The sequence below is a fragment of the Rasamsonia byssochlamydoides genome, assembly GCF_041956645.1.
Source record: "Rasamsonia byssochlamydoides strain NRRL 3658 unplaced genomic scaffold VTN77scaffold_13, whole genome shotgun sequence".
Lineage (NCBI taxonomy): Eukaryota > Fungi > Ascomycota > Eurotiomycetes > Eurotiales > Trichocomaceae > Rasamsonia > Rasamsonia byssochlamydoides.
In genome coordinates, this window is record NW_027192396.1 from 144,422 (window position 1) to 160,435 (window position 16,014).

At 50.8% G+C, this 16,014-nt stretch overlaps 7 protein-coding genes across 7 annotated transcripts; 3 read left to right on the forward strand and 4 right to left on the reverse strand.

Moving 5' to 3' along the window:
• Window positions 1-1,621: 1,621 nt before the first annotated feature.
• VTN77DRAFT_1485 (uncharacterized protein) lies at window positions 1,622-2,167 on the forward strand (the record flags this gene model as incomplete). The annotated part of the gene is made up of 1 exon (XM_069417221.1): window positions 1,622-2,167. The coding sequence occupies one exon, from the start codon at window positions 1,622-1,624 to the stop codon at window positions 2,165-2,167; it is 546 nt and encodes a 181-aa protein (XP_069279974.1).
• Window positions 2,168-4,148: 1,981 nt separating this feature from the next.
• On the reverse strand, window positions 4,149-5,454 carry VTN77DRAFT_1486 (uncharacterized protein; the record flags this gene model as incomplete). The annotated part of the gene is made up of 2 exons (XM_069417222.1): window positions 4,149-5,282; window positions 5,383-5,454. 2 exons carry the CDS (start codon window positions 5,452-5,454, stop codon window positions 4,149-4,151), a joined length of 1,206 nt encoding a protein of 401 aa, XP_069279975.1.
• A 460-nt stretch (window positions 5,455-5,914) lies between these two features.
• On the reverse strand, window positions 5,915-6,457 carry VTN77DRAFT_1487 (uncharacterized protein; the record flags this gene model as incomplete). The annotated part of the gene is made up of 1 exon (XM_069417223.1): window positions 5,915-6,457. The coding sequence occupies one exon, from the start codon at window positions 6,455-6,457 to the stop codon at window positions 5,915-5,917; it is 543 nt and encodes a 180-aa protein (XP_069279976.1).
• Window positions 6,458-6,999: 542 nt separating this feature from the next.
• Window positions 7,000-7,517, forward strand: VTN77DRAFT_1488 (uncharacterized protein; the record flags this gene model as incomplete). The annotated part of the gene is made up of 2 exons (XM_069417224.1): window positions 7,000-7,020; window positions 7,089-7,517. 2 exons carry the CDS (start codon window positions 7,000-7,002, stop codon window positions 7,515-7,517), a joined length of 450 nt encoding a protein of 149 aa, XP_069279977.1.
• A 1,201-nt stretch (window positions 7,518-8,718) lies between these two features.
• VTN77DRAFT_1489 (uncharacterized protein) lies at window positions 8,719-12,075 on the reverse strand (the record flags this gene model as incomplete). The annotated part of the gene is made up of 8 exons (XM_069417225.1): window positions 8,719-9,684; window positions 9,746-10,853; window positions 10,902-11,378; window positions 11,426-11,477; window positions 11,533-11,603; window positions 11,653-11,740; window positions 11,795-11,972; window positions 12,031-12,075. 8 exons carry the CDS (start codon window positions 12,073-12,075, stop codon window positions 8,719-8,721), a joined length of 2,985 nt encoding a protein of 994 aa, XP_069279978.1.
• A 398-nt stretch (window positions 12,076-12,473) lies between these two features.
• On the reverse strand, window positions 12,474-12,731 carry VTN77DRAFT_1490 (uncharacterized protein; the record flags this gene model as incomplete). The annotated part of the gene is made up of 2 exons (XM_069417227.1): window positions 12,474-12,535; window positions 12,584-12,731. The coding sequence occupies 2 exons, from the start codon at window positions 12,729-12,731 to the stop codon at window positions 12,474-12,476; spliced, it is 210 nt and encodes a 69-aa protein (XP_069279979.1).
• An 844-nt stretch (window positions 12,732-13,575) lies between these two features.
• On the forward strand, window positions 13,576-15,588 carry VTN77DRAFT_1491 (uncharacterized protein; the record flags this gene model as incomplete). The annotated part of the gene is made up of 3 exons (XM_069417228.1): window positions 13,576-13,785; window positions 13,856-15,491; window positions 15,557-15,588. 3 exons carry the CDS (start codon window positions 13,576-13,578, stop codon window positions 15,586-15,588), a joined length of 1,878 nt encoding a protein of 625 aa, XP_069279980.1.
• Between the last annotated feature and the right edge of the window lie 426 nt (window positions 15,589-16,014).

Below are 16,014 nucleotides of genomic sequence, written 5' to 3' on the forward strand. Positions count from 1 at the left end.
CTTGCTGCCTTCTTTTGAACTTGTGTCTTGGAATGATTTTATAACATAACATTCATAAGAATCAGGATCTAGGAAGGCAACAAAAGAAAAGGCTCAATTAAAGGACGCCGGTCAGCAAAACTATATAGGGCCCCACATTATGCAATTTACGTACATACGACGACCTAGGCGAGGGCATATGCGTGGGCATATTGCAGGCGTGGACAGGGTTGGCTTCAACATTCACTGCTATCGAACAGTCTGAACAATCATCGACTACCTACCTAGGCAGGTATAGGATCAGTCCAGCATTATCTCCTCGATTTGTAACATGCTTACTCATTCTTTCCTGTGCCCTAAGGACTCTTATCTTACTCAGATTTCTGGCTATGTTGTACGTAATGGCTCAACTGGACCCAATTCCATATGTATACGTACGCTGTACGCGATGGACGTTCCGAATGGACAGGTAGACGAAGAACACAGTACTTCGGAATCCTGAAGAAGAAGAACAAGAAACAAGGATCCTGTGGAAGAGACATTTCTGGTGATCCAATCCTCAATTCTCAGTAGACCACTACGTGCATGACCTAAAAGCGACAAAGGAAATCCATTCGCTCCTTGTTGATATCTATTCTTATCAAAGTGGTCATTATCGTCGTCTACACAACCCAACCAGAAACTAGAATCTTCTTGCTTGCCACTTGTTTGGATCTCCGCATCATTAGATTACTAGATTAGGCATCATCGTGCATACACCTACGTACACCGAGGTGACTCGTTCAGCTCGTTCGGCTGTTCAGCTTAGGTGAGGATGACATATAGTACATTATTAGCTCTGTCAGAAGAAAGAAAACCCTGTCTGTCTCCAGGGACCTAGAGAGGAAATAACTCGGGAGGAAGAACAATTAATGGTATTTCCTAGAAGGGAGATATCTCTGACATGAGGTAAGCACTATCCAGCGTGCACAGGCCTATGGTCAATTAGCCTTCTTTATTATTATAAAATGTGAGATGAACTTTTTTAGGCTTAGGTCGGGTCATAGTTTCCATCTATCTATCTACTCTGTCCAGGCATTCATTCAGTCTTCTTTCAGCATTAGATTCGATGGATTCGGCAATATCTTCTTCTTCATCTCCATCTGCGGCTTTCGTCACTTCGTCGAAGCTGGATGAGGAATCTAGCGCCCCAGCTCCAGTTGCTGGTACAGAATGGGCTCCAGGCAAACAGGAGTACTTGATTGTGACGTGCCTGTCGGTAATTTCTTTGGTGGTGGCCCTCGACGCGACGATTATTGTTACCAGTCTTCCAGTTGGTGGAGTTTAATTGACTCTCTGAAATACAATAAAAGCAAAAGGACTTGCCTTCTAATTCAATTCAAACGATATCATAGGAAATTGCTCGTGATCTGAACGGATCGGCACTAGATGCCTTCTGGGTCGGGACTTCGTACCTGTTGACCTGTACCGTCTTCCAGCCATTGATCGGTTCGCTTTCCCATATCTTTGGGAGGCGGCCTCTGTTGATCTGCTCACTCATCCTCTTCACGGCCGGCAGCCTGATCGCGTGCCTTGCTCGTCGCTTCACCGTCCTCTGGGTGGACGGTGCATCCAAGGAGTCGGTGGAGGAAGCATCCTGACGATGTCGATGATCATCTTCACTGATATCATTCCCCTTCGCCATCGTCCGAAATGGTACGGAGCGGTCCAGGCCGCATGGGCGCTTGGAACGATCCTGGGCCCGCTCATCGGCGGCCTGCTACCACACCTGGCGCTGGATCTTCTACATCAATTTCCCGTTCTGCGGATTTGGGCTTGTGACTATCCCGTTGGTTGTCCGCCTCCATACGGAACGGATGTCCTTCAGGGACAGATTGCTCCGGGTGGATTGGATCGGAGGAGCGATGTTCATCGCAGGCATGACCAGCTTCCTGATGGCAATTTCCTGGGGCGGCATCCAGTTCCCCTGGGCGAACTTCCGGACACTGGTGCCGATGATTCTGGGAGCAGGCGTGGTTCTTGCATCTCTGTTATGGGAGCGTTACGGTGCTCAAGAGCCGTTCCTTCGTCACAGCCTGTTCCGCAATCGGTCCTCGGTGATGACCTACCTCTGCTCCATTGCACAGGGGATCCTGGTGAGAGAGCCCTAGTCGAACAAACACACAACTATCCCATCAGACTGATATGATATCCAGCTGTTCGGACAATTGTACTATCTGCCGTTGTATTTCGAGTCCGTGAAGGGCAAGTCTCCTGCCGCAGCTGGGCTGAGTTTGTTTCCATGCACCTGCAGTCTCGTGCCTGGCGGAGTGCTTGTCGGCAGGATGATCACCCGGCTGGGGAGATTCCGGTGGGCGATCTGGGGAGGTTGGGCCGTCACCACGCTTGCGACTGGCCTGCTCGTGATGTGGGATGTCAGTACGTCGACGGCTGCTTGGGCGGGCATTCTCGTCTGCCTGGGCATCGGCCACGCCTTGGTCTTGACCTCGCAGAATTTCGCCGTCCAGGCGATGGCAAAGATCGAGGATGCCGGTCATGCCGCCACCATGTACGCATTCATGCGAACACTGGGAATGACGCTCGGCGTAGGCATTGGCAGCACCGTGTTCCAGAACCGGATGCAGCAGGGATTGCAAGCGGAGCATCTCGCCGTGGAGATCGCCAAAGATGCGGAGGGGTTCCTTGCGACGCTGCAATCCTTGCCCTTTTCACCGACGAAACTCGATCTCCTGCTGGCTTATCTGCAGGGAATCCGGGGCGTGTTCATCGTGTTGACCGCGATTGCCGGCGGAGCGCTACTGATGAGTCTGCTGATCCGATCGTATTCGCTTGATCACGAGCTCGGCTCGCAGCATGCATTGCGGAAGGAAGCTTCCTAGGGAGGGAGCTTGTCTGACTCAGCTGTCAGAATCCCTATTTTCTCGCATCAGCACGATGATTGATCAGAAATATATTCTTTACGAACTGATTGCCTTCCGCCATGATTTCATATCATGTCATTAGTTTTGAGCTTCGCCGGAATAACTAAATCTTTCTTTGCATTATATTATACACGCGAAAGTTCGCAACTATGCCCTCAAACCTGCATATTTTATACTAAAGTTTTTGGAAAATAATTATATAGTAAGAGTATTAATAAAATTAGTTGTCCAAGAAAATGACTAATTTTTATTTTGGTGCAGAAATCTTCCTAATTTAAGTCGGTTTTAAATAAATATATTCCTATGAAGTTGCTTAAATCCTATATAAATCTAGGTTATATTTATCCATAACTAACATATGCCATTTTAATTTAACATAAATTTTTCCCCTATAAAAAATTTAGATTAATAACTTTTAAAATTAAAAATAAAATCTATAAATACTGTTTATATCTAATTCTGTTGAATATCAAGGTGAATGATATAAGGATAGTAAAATGGACTTGATAACCATTTTTTATTTCTAATAACTACTGCAATGAATCTTAATAACTACTTTTCATACTATAATAGAGAGAATTGATGTTTTATATGTGATATTAAATTTATGAATCTATGTACCTTGCCGTTATGGGAAAATAATAGAAATTAGTCGTAACATATTTTTGAAAGGGTCTTAGTGGCAAACTGCGGTGTACTGCATACATCATATTTCTGATAGGTAGTGACAAGACCAGAACATATACATACACCTAGGCACATGCATTATACGGTCGATTTGCATGTCATGTCATGTCATCATGCAGAATACCCCTTAGCCATTATAATAATAGCAATAAGAACAATGGTGTTGCATGCTGAGGTGAGGTGAGAGGGGAATTTCAGATAAGAAAGGTAACAGTATACCATTGACAAGCAAATGCATTACACTCATGACCAATGGCATCAATTAACAAAGCTTAACTAAGCAGATAGATGAAGAAAATCCCAAACAAGCACAATCATAAGGGGTGTACATACGTCATGTGTTATATTAAGATGAATCTACAGACAGACCGGGCCAGTGATTCAATGAGCAGAAAGACAGAAGAAGGCCTGAAAAGGGGGTAGGAAAAAATGAAGAGCAAGAAAAGGGTAAAGGAGAAGGGTAACAAGGAAATGAATAAACAGACGCTGTAAACTGTCCTGACGCCGACTACATAAAGAAAATTGAGAACAGTCATAGGTATGACCCTGTCGTATGCCCGCCTACAGAGGCACTTCGTCCAGTTCCCCCTCGCCCTCTGGTCCTCGAGCCGTCCCATTTTCCTTCTTCTTTTCTGCTGCTTTTTCAGAAGGCGACGTCTCTGCCTGTTCAGGTTTATTCTCTGGTTCTGGCTCGTCTTGCTCTTTGTTGGCTTCCTCTTCCTCCACCTCCCGCTTCTCAGCAGCATCATCCTTCGGATGCGGTGGTGGAGGATTTTCTGTCTTGTCTGCTTCTTTCTGCTGAGCTGCTGCGTCCGAGGTCTGCTCGCCCCCCGGGAACGGAGTGGGCGGTGGATTCGCAGCCTGATCCGGCCCTGACCGTGATGGTGGATTCGACTGACTCCCGGTAGGAGGCCTGGCTTCAGACGTGGTCGAGGCCGCCTGCTGGATCTGTGGTTGCTGCTGTTGCTGGGAAAGTGGACGCGGTCCCAACTGTCGATGCTTGGGGTCCGCATTCAGATAATAACCCCGGACACTCACAAGCGTGCCCTCCGCCTCACACGCATCCACCCACTCTGGACGCACCACCGGGATGTTCATCTCCACCGCCTTTTCCCACAGCGGACCTCGACCTTCCGTACAGACAAAGTGAGTCGTATCAATGCGCACGGTGTCGATCATCTTGCCGCCGATTCGATCAAGCGCCCGCGCCAATGCCTCTTTTACTTGTGGTGGCATAATACCTGGCGTGACCGTGATGCCCGACAGATCGGTCATTTTATGGGTCCGGCAGGTCAACTTCTCCGATTGATACGTTCCGGCCGACGTCCGCAACACGAGGTGGAATGTATATTCGGTGTGGATGGCCAGACCGCTAATCTTGGTGCTGAGCATCTCCAGAGGCCGCGGTATTGAGCCTGCTTTGGAACCATTGCGGTAGAGGGACAGAGACTTGAGGGAAGCGGTGGCCAGGTCGATCGGGTCCCATTCCAGCACGAGGGATGTCTGGGTCGCATTGCGCAGGCGGAGAACGGGAGGAGAGGGAGTGCGGAGACCGTACGTGTTGAGAATGCGCTTCTGAAGCGACTGGAAGGCGGCTGCACTGGCTGCTTCTGCGGCATGGTTGCGCGAGACCTCGATATCGACGATACTGCCCGAGGTGATGTTCTTAGGGAGGAGGACTGATGGGAACTCGATCTGCGGGATTCAGCAAGTCGTCAGATGTCAACACAACACATGAATGTCGTGTAGGAGGCAAATTCGTTGGAATTCCCTCACAGCGGGGATAGGCACGTACCAGTCGGTTGTCCTGTGTCAACAAGACCGCAACGCCAGCGTCGACCTTGCCAACTGTCAAGGAGACCAACATCTTGAGCGGCGACTAGCAAGACGATGAGGCAACTGGGGAGAAGTCGACGTGGCACATGGATATTCTGTGCGCCGGAGTCAAGAGTCGAAGAGTGTCGTTGTTGTCTGATGACAAGCAGTTGTACTGTATAATTGATCAATCGATTGTACTGATTAACTGACAGGACAGATCATCAAACAGTCTGAGCGCCAAGCGCCACCCGCCGCGCGTCGGCGTTTTACCCGATCAGGAAACATGTTTCTGGTACGCAATTACGGAGTACGAGATAGCGATCTGATCTAGTAGAAGGTAATCTTGACGACAACAGTTAAGGTGTAGCATTTTGTTAGTATTCCACACCTTCTATTTATATACTATTTTTGTTTATTTTGATGTCTTGACCCATTATTAGTGGTCCTTTTCTTTTCATATAGATAATCCTGATTTGGTATATTAACATGGTGGTATATTAAGATTTAGACTAAAATTTCTCGTCTGGGGCTCGTCGTTTTGGCTTGGATTTTTCTCGCTTTTCAGGAGGCTTGTTCCCTGAGCTATGGCCCTGATTCTGAGCGGCCCGCACCAAGCTGTCCACCAGCGACGCCATTTCCTCCTTTACCGCAGGAAGCTCCTCCTTGATCGATCGTTGATTCACCACGATTTCCACCGTGCCTTTCAGCCCAACTGTCTGAGATGATGGCTCTTCTTTTTTAAGAGGGCGACCCTCGGGATCAAACCCCCGTTCCTCCAACGCCTGCTTGAAGGCAGTTCGCGCTCGTCGCGCACACCACGATCGAACCACCCGTTTGAGCGGGAGATGGTTGACCGAGACTCTCCACCAGAGCGTGTTCCGATCACGGTTTGCGTACATGTGCAAGATCTTGGGGCGCAACGGGTGCGTTTCGCTCTGAACAAATCGGGCGGCGATTGGGGTCATGCCGCATTGGGGACTGTACCGCAACACGAACTGGTTGGTGCTCTTGATGGGTTTGAGACGAGGGACTGGCACTGGAAGTGACGGCATGATGTCTGGTCACCGGTCAGACGTCGAGCAGGGAAAACCAGTAGACACGTAGACACCGACACACGTCGGTCCTCATGTCGTCATGGAAGAACGCGACAGAGTAGAGTCAATAGATATCAAAAAGGCACTGATGTAGCATAAGAGAGCCCTCCTCGCCACCGCTGTCCTTGTCGAAATGAATGAGAGAAACAGGATGGTAGTGAAGGCACGAGATGTTTCCAATTCTGTCGATTCTTTTTTTTCCGGCAGAACTCCGGGCGGTAGGCGTTGAGGCCCTCCGATTGGCGGGAATACCATGGCTCACACAGTGGCGAGCCTGAGGCAGCCACTCGCCGAATCAGGCCGAATCAGGCGCCAATGCCAGTCCCCCACCGAACTTTACTTTAAAAAGCCTCGATTTTCCTCTCCATCCTTCCTCCTTGACAACAACAGCAACAACTCACAGCTCCATCATCCACGCTCCTGCTCTGCATCAACAAACACCTTGAAAACCTATTCACATACAAAAACTCTCTGCGTGATATCTCAGAAAGCTAGTCACCATGCCGAAGAACAAGGGAAAGGTAAGATTAGTCCCCTCTTTTACCCCGCCTTGCCACGACATACAGGACCTTGGCTAACAGTCTCACAGGGTGGTAAGAACCGGCGTCGTGGAAAGAACGAAAACGACAACGAGAAGCGTGAGCTCATCTTCAAGGAGGAGGGCCAGGAATATGCGCAGGTGGTGAAGATGCTGGGCAACGGCCGTCTGGAGGCCATGTGCTTCGACGGCGAGAAGCGCTTGGCGCACATCCGCGGCAAGTTACGGAAGAAGGTGTGGATCAACCAGGGCGACATCATCCTGCTGTCGTTGCGCGACTACCAGGATGAGAAGGGCGATGTCATCCTGAAGTACAGCGCCGACGAGGCCCGCAGTCTCAAGGCCTACGGCGAGCTGCCCGAACACGCCAAGATCAACGAGACCGACACCTACGGCCACGAGGGCTTCGAGGACAACGTCGAGTTCGACGAGGACCGCGAAAGCGCCGACGAGAAGGAGATCGACGTCGACGAAATCTAAACTCCCTCCTCTACAACCGACGGAGCCGTTACCCGACGAAAGTGGGGGATCTCAGGCTGGCTCTGTCGGGCATCGCTGCCACGGTCGATTGGATTCTCTACTTCTTCGAATTCGACTAGGAGTACGCGCGCAAATGTTATCTTTGCGAAGTCATCTCGTGGCAAGTCATCGTTCGTGGCTCAAAAGTGCGGCCCGAGTCTTTAGTCGTAGGGTCCAAGTTCCACCAACATCGCCACTTTCCTGATCAAACCGGATGGTATCTGCGCGTCTCGGATCCAAACCGACCTGGTAGTCCTCCTCCTCTCTTGAATAATCAAATCAATCTCCTTATCGACACTGCTCGGATATCTACTATCTCACGCTACTACTGGGCTTATTATGGAGGAATAATGGGTTGCGAACACGCATGAGTGCTTACTCACTTGGTTTTGCTCTGCTCTGCATTCGCATGCATTCTCATTTACGGTTTTTCTCTTTCCATGGTTCTTCTCTTGGGCTGGATTCAAGTTTTATTTTTTTTCTAGTACTTTTTATTACGATGGATGATGGATATTGTCCTTCGACGGTGGAGAAAGAGGGAGAGGCAATAGATATGCATGTTTGTTGCTCGGGAAAATTTGGCGCTTAAAAGAGTTAGGTAGTGACTCAACAATGCCAGAAATTGCAAAACACAACGATCCTAGTGATTCCTTTCCAAGTAGATACCTGTAATCGACCGACAGGATCTATTATTCCAAAGTTCTTAGCTCTGTGCTTGTTAAGCTTTGGTGGGTACCTAGAGACTCAAATAATCAGGCCAGAAAGAAATTCATCAATAATTAATTGATTTTTCAAAACCCAGCAGTTCTGGTTATTCCTTTCTTTTCAAGTAAAAAAAATATGACCAAGTAATCGACGAGAAGCATCTATTCCATGATCCATCAGTCGTAGACTCGTTAGCAAATAACCAAACCCGACCCAACTTGACAGCCAATTCAATACCCTTAATCCCCAAATTTCCATATTACCTTTTTTGCCAAAGGTAAGGCCTGTATTTATGCACAATGCATACTCTACGCTACCCACTTGAAATCCAAAGAAAGGGGCCTCTTTCTCTTTTCGAGGCACACAAGAGAACAGAAACGAGAGTAGGTCAATCTCCAAACCTGATGCTGCGTGTAAATACCCTGAAACAGATATATATGGTAGTGTAGCAATAACGTCATTGAGCCTCCGGCTCCATTTCAGCCTCATCCTCAAAGACATTCTTCCGAAAAAACCGCACGATCTTCCTCGCCGTCTCTCGGCCAACCAGCGGATTGAGATCCTCGACATCCATGTTCGCAATCTCGTGGATGTTACTCGTTTCCCGGATCAGGCGCTCCAGGACGACGGGCGTCACGCCGGGAACGGCTCGGAGCATGTCCTGCGGAAGCTGGTTGAAGGTACGGTGCTCGATGCCTGCTGCGGCCATGACAGCATTATTATTGTCGCCCGGGTGGTGCGACGACGAGGCGATGTCGACGTTGAGGCCGATCTGTACCGCTCGGAGGGGGTCGGGCTCTGGGTTGTTCTTCTTCAGTTCGGCGAAGATCTCCGCTGTCTGGTAGGGGGAGGACGACCAGATGATTTTGAGTCGCGGGAAGGCAAGCGTGAGGAGGACGAGGAGGTGCTGCGCGGATTTGGGACTGGCTGGGTTCACCAATGCGCTGTTCGCGGGGAGGGCAATGGTAGGGTTGCCGGAGGACGAGAAGACGTAATCTGAAAAAAAGCTGGTGCCCGGCGTGGATGCCGATGTGAACGCGTCAAAGGTGAAGGACTTGTTCTGGTCAAACTCGATCAGCAGCAGAGGGTTTTTGTAGTGTTGCAGCATCGTCTCCGCCTGGTTGTAAAGACGCCCGTTCCGGAGAGAGCTGATCAGGTCTCGCACTGACTTCCGCTCCACGCAGATGTCCGGCGTCAGGACGTAATCTCCTACCGTCAGCTGGCAAGGGACGACCACCATGCTACGGCCATGCAATAAGGATGGTAAGGCGCTCCGGAACTCGCGCACATCGACAACAACTGTCGGAGGGGCGGCTGTTGCTGCCAGTCGGCCACCACCGGCAATGCGTGTGTTGACCGTCCGTAGGAACTGTTCTTGTTGATCTTCAGCGCTCCTGTCATGCGTCAACGTAACAGCCATGCCCTAATAAACCAAATCAGTTAGTGGGTAATAAAGTCAAATGAATTCTAAAGTTTCAGCTTACCCCTTTTTCCTTGATCAGCTTCGTAAATGCGTCTTTCTCTCTCCGAACCGCACTGAGGTACCGCTGTTCCTCCACAGAGCCACCATAATACATAAAGTACACTCGCACGTTTCGATCCGTGTGAGAACTCCGGTAGACTTCAACCCGGCGGATAAACGCTGCGTCAGGTTCGTACATGATGATATAGCGCGGGCGGGCTTCCTCCAGTATTCGCTCGTCCATATCGCCGTCGTAAGGGTGTATCATAATAAGGTCATTCATGTCGTAAAGTTCGTAATAATCCTCCATATCTTCGAGATCATCAATAATAATTTCTTCCTTCAGAATCTCCTCAACGCCTCTCGGCTGAAGATCCTCCAGCAAGTCGGATACTTGCGCAGGTGCTTCGATTTCCGGTTGTACACTGCTGTTGGGAGTCCGCCCAACGGCAGCCGAACCGGTTCCTCCACCACGGACTCGACGTCGCTTGTTAGGAGGCGCTCTGCCTCGGACAGCTGAACCTGATTGACTTTCCCCCCGAGCAGCTGGCGTATCGCTTGAGCTTGGTTTAGTCGTGTACAAGTTCTCTTTAACCCGTGAGAAATTCCGTTTCCAATTCAGATATTCACGTAACTTTCTCCGCATCATCAGTTCAGCCGATGGGCCGTCCTTAGCAGTCTCTGCATGATTGGAATCCTCATCGGCGTCTTCGGTATTAGTGTCAAGCTTGATGTGCTTGGTCTCCAAGTACTCTCGCAGCTGCCGGCACGTGCGCTGATCACTGCACATAATCAAGATGGTACTGTTTGAGTCATCGCGAGTCGTTGGATTAAGATACATGTCTTGCTCAATTTCATCAAGGATATCTGACAAAACATGCCACTTCGGTTGCTCCTCCAGGACCGGCTGGAGAGCTGCAGAAAAGGAGATGGACGACGAAGAGGCTTCGTTACCGGTAATTTTGCCCCGATACACCCGCGATTTGGCGGTTTCGAAGAGAATATGTGCAGCGTCGAGGAACAGCCACGGCGAGTAGTTGTGCCTGGTCGACCCGGGGGGTGCTGAATGCGCTGCGACAATGGTATCAAGATATTTCAGCAAAGACACAGCATCATATGTGAGCAATGAACTAGACGGGAGTTAGCGACGCCTCGACGGACACTTCAGCCGTCCTTACTGTAAAATAGCTCTCAAAACAGTCAAATCACTTGCGATTTGTCTTGTTCTGAAACTCACGCGATGCCATATCGGATCGAGTTGCCGCCTGATCGCCACATCGAAATTCTTGTGTAGAGCGCTCTCCACAGTCCAGTCTTCCATGTCGAGGCCTGTATTGGCCTTCTTGAGTTCGGAAATGCTGATCTCGACGCACTCCAGGACCGCGTTCTGGATCTCCTTCATCTTGTCGGTCATTGGGACCTCGAGTTCAATCACTTCAGCCTTTCGGCGGCCCTCTAGCGACTCTGCAACTGTGACATGGAATCGAGGCCATAAGGAGGGCTTGCGTAGGAACAGATTCCGCATCATATTGGCCAGAGGCGAAAAACCGGTCGTAAACGGTTCGGGAGAGTCCGAGAACGCTTTGAGAAAGCCAACCTTGTTGAATTGCCGGTATATCCGGATAATGAATGCTTCGAGAGCAGTGGCCACTACTCTGAAAATCAGTGAGCGCGAGTCTTGATTTCGTGTGGAGCATCATACCTCTCCGCATGCAGTATGATCATGCCGGTTATCTTTTCAGGATCTAGAAGCTCTAGGCAGGAATCAGCATGTGTTTATCAGGGAGAGAATTTCTGCAGAATACGCACTGGACAGCAGATCCACTACAAGGATTCTCGATGTGACGCTGAGGATTCCTCCTTGTGCATATATTTTCTCCCTTTTCATCCGTTAGCGGTTGACCCGTCTCTTCCGTCGGAAACACGCACCTCATGGGCACGGTGGCCCTGTCGGTATTGATCACCTTCAGCCCTCGAGCAAGCGGTGTCTTGCTGATCGCATAGTGCTCCGCCAGAGCTTCACAGGTATCAGTGATATTACCATCATCATTTCAACATTGTCCAGGCGCACCTTCTCCAATCCACTCGTTCTCCCGATCATCTGCCCCAACCACCAAGACTAGATTATTACCCGCAGCATCATAGGAATGTAGGAGATTTGTGACGAGACGCAAGAGGCCGAGGCCCCGGGCGAGAATGACGAGCTCATCTTCGGCACGGAGCTCATTGAAGAGATCTTGCTGGTATTGCTTGAGGTCTTGAGTCAGACATTTGATCCGATAAGGAAGAGACCAGAATTACACTTACCAAGGGTAAAGACAGCTTTACTGGAGGACTGGAACGTTCAGGCATGAGGAGCGTCTGGCGCGCTTGACTGACGGCGCGCAGAGTCTCCAAAGTTACGGGTCGTCACGTGCTGTTCGCAGTGATGATGCAACACTACATGACAAGCCTAGATACGACTACTGAAGGATACGAGCATGACTACGTAGATATTATAGGGTTCCCAAAGCTGACGAAGTATCGACTGGGAGCTATGTGGTGCTGTATAAGTTATTCACGACAGAACACACTACACAACGGCACTATCTATCTGAAGGCGGTATACAATTTGCCCACTCATCAACCATTCTCATTACAAAGTCATGCAGTCATCGCAACACTCTGGGTGGATAGGAAAACATCACAAGAACCAAACAAGAGCATACTCAGTTGCCCCATTCCTGTTCAAATCGTCTGACACTCGGATATTACTTATTGAGTTCCTTCTTGCGGACTTCTAGTTCCTCTCGAGAAGCCTTCGGAGGCATATCTGTACACCGTCAACCATTGTCTAGGAATCAAGAGAAGATCATCTCACTGTCTGGGATATGAGGACCCTTGGTCAGATGGGCCCTGGCAGAACCCTTTCTTGATTCCCTGCTTGCCGGGTCTGAGGACGTGCCTCTGTCGTCCCGACTGGAACTGGCAGCTGGGGAATTCTCGGGATCGGAGGGAATGACAGGCATGGTTTTGGTAGACACGGGATTCTCTAGATGTTAATTAACCCCGCAGAGATGTTCTTCAGAAAGGAGTGGAATTGAATTCGAACTCAAACTGGAAATGCAGGAGCATGATGGCTGGGAAGCGATGACGTCGTTGCCCGACCACGATGTCTCTGTCTCACAGAAGTCCGCGCCCACCGGAATAACAGCCAACAGGAACAGATACCAATAGACGAATGCAGATCAGGCAGGACTGATGCAAATGAGGGGCCACTTGATGTAGGATCTGCAAATAAAGGGCTAATATTATCTCTGACAGACTGAATCTATTCGCAGGATGAGTCACTTGGGGGCCAAGTTTACCATACGAAAGATAATTTGCTGGACTTCACATCTTGTACTTCATTGGCTAAAAGAAATCAGATACTCTATTCTTGGCCTGTAAGATATTGTTGTGAGGGTTGATCTCCCCAGGAACTGTTTGTACTCCGTACTGTGCTTCTGCTGCGCCGCCCTCAGCTGTGGCTCATCCGACGGTTCCCCCACTAATAGCCGCGCTGGCTGCCTAACCTCCACCAGTGACTATTACTCTCCACTCACCATCTGCTGCCTCCCTTGTCCCTGATTCTCCATCCTCTCGAAGGAACTACGCTCCGAGTTCCTTCCTTGCATGTCCCCGATTAGGTGGATTTGTCCCTCTGTCAGTGACATCGCATACCCTTCGATCCTCCAACCTTAGGACCCGCTTCTACTTAGGGGCGGTCGCGCCATCGGTTTGCGATGTCTCTTCAGCAACTCTAAGTGACACTTTGGTGCATCGTTTTGTCGTTCCTGCGAGCATTGCTCCCCGAGCTGCTAGTAGCTCATCATGCCGTCCATTCTCAGTGATGCGGACAAAGAAACGGTCAAGAGAACTGTCCCAAAGCCCGCTAACAAGATCCTCGCCGTGGGCGTTGCGCGACTCTATGTGGCCTATCCCAATCCCAATCGATGGACATATACCGGTCTTCAGGGCGCCGCGGTCCTTGCGAATGACTTGATTGGACATACTTTTTGGATCAAGCTGGTAGATGTGTCTGTAGGTGTTTATGCTTAGGGATCACCCGTTGGACGGCCAAATCCAGTTGCTGATAGTGGAATGCTTGCAGCCTGCCGGTCGAGGGGTCATTTGGGACCAGGAGATATACGATGGCTTCACCTACAACCAGGACCGCACATTCTTCCATACCTTCGAGCTCGAAGAGTGCCCCGCAGCTCTTTCCTTCGCCGATGAGAAGGAGGCGAAAACCTTCATCAAGAAAATGCACGAGCGGGAGAAACATGCCAGCAAAGAGACCAAACAGACCCCATTCGCGTCTACCAGAGGGCAAGGCCCGGCTCCTACAACAAATGGCAAAGCTCCAAGTCGGTCGCTGTTCGGCAGCTTGCTGCATCCGAATCGTGGCTCCACGCCTACACCACCGCCGGCTCCCTCTCCAGCCTCTCCCCCGGCGCAGAAGTCGGCGGTATTTGACGACGCCGATCCCTCCATCCAGGGCATTCTCGATGAATTGCGGGAGATGGGAATCACTGAAGAGCAAATCAAAGAGAATTCGGATTTCATCAAATCATACATTGAGCAGAAACAGGCTGATGGAGTCGATGGCGTAGCAGCCTCTCCTTCGCCTGTGGAGGACCAAAGAAGGGCAAAAGCCCCTCCGCCGCCACCTCCATCGGCACCCCCAGCCCCCAAGGGTGCTGCCCTCAGTCCCCAACATACCGGGAGCAGTGGTGGTCGACGCGGTCCGCCCCCTCCTCCGCCATCGCGGCGGGGACATGCATCTCCAGGACCTCAAGAACCCGAACCGCCTCGAGAACCATCACCACCGCGGCCTAAGTTTCGAGCGCCACCGCCCATTGCAGACGCTGGCAAGTACGCTCACACGGTTGGCCCTCCCTTGCCTGCACGACCGCGTGCTGCATCAGGTTCGACCCCTGGACCTCCTCCGCCTCCTCGGCCGCCGAAGGCGCCTTTGGATGATGCTGCTCCCAGCCGTCCTCCTTTCCATGGAGAACGCAAGGTCTCCGCGCCTCCTGTTCCTCCCAGTCGCAGTCCTGTTCCACCACCTCCTCCGCCTCGAGCAACAAGCCCACAGCCGCCGCCCCAGCTTCCTCCCAAGACCCCTCATACTGCTCCCTCTGCGCCTGCTCCTCCTCCACCGCCTCCACCATCCAGGAGCCCAGTATCACCACCTCCCCCTCCCCCACCTGCTTCGCGCCCTTTACCTCCTCCCGCTACCTCCGCACCCCCTCCACCTCCGCCTCCGCCTGCTACGTCTGCTGCACCACCTCCACCACCGCCGCCCCCTCCTCCTCCTGCTTCTGCTGGCGTTCCTCCTCCTCCCCCTCCCCCTCCGCCTGCTACGTCTGCTGCACCACCTCCACCACCGCCGCCCCCTCCTCCTCCTTCTGCTGGCGCTCCTCCACCTCCACCACCACCTCCTCCTCCGCCAGCGGCTTCCGGTGTACCTCCACCCCCTCCGCCTCCAGGAGGCGCAGCACCGCCTCTCCCATCAGTCGGTGGCGGTGGAAGAGAAGACTTGTTGGCAGCCATCCGGGCAACAGGAGGCAAGGGTCTACGAAAAGTCAAAGAATCCGAGAAGAGAGATCGAAGTGCCGCCATGGTTCCTGGTGCGGTTAAGGATACGCCGGCAGCGTCGACATCTGCGGGAGGACCTCAGGGAGGATTAGCTGGCGCTCTTCAAGATGCGCTTGCTAAACGAAAGCAGAAAGTCAGCGGTAGCGGTATGTATCATTGTTATCAACCATCATTATAAAGCATCATTTCAGTCTGCTGACATTTTGATCAGATGATGAACACGACGACGACGATGACTGGTGATCGACGCGTTACCCTGCATCATACAACCAGTAGCCTTTGAGCGCATTGCGCGTACATTCTATTTTGTTTTGTGCAGGATGTTGGCTTGTGGCCAGCATTATAAAAATTGACTTCTATTGTATGTAGCCTGGGGATTAGTGTTTGGGACAGTGGTCTGGACATACGCCTGACATAAGGCCTGGAAGTTTACTGTAGGCTACGCTTCCGGCAAAGCGTGTACTCGGAGTTGAATTGGATGGAATTGAGCATTATTTTCACCTTAGATCTTTCATTTTAATACTTCAACATCAATTAGACGGATATTTATATTTCCTAGTAATCAGTCTGATAATGCCTGCAAGATAAAGTGGTCCGTCTACAGATGACATCCGGAACAACGTTGTTCCGCAAATATTTCTCGACGGAGGGCTCAATTGACTCCATCCA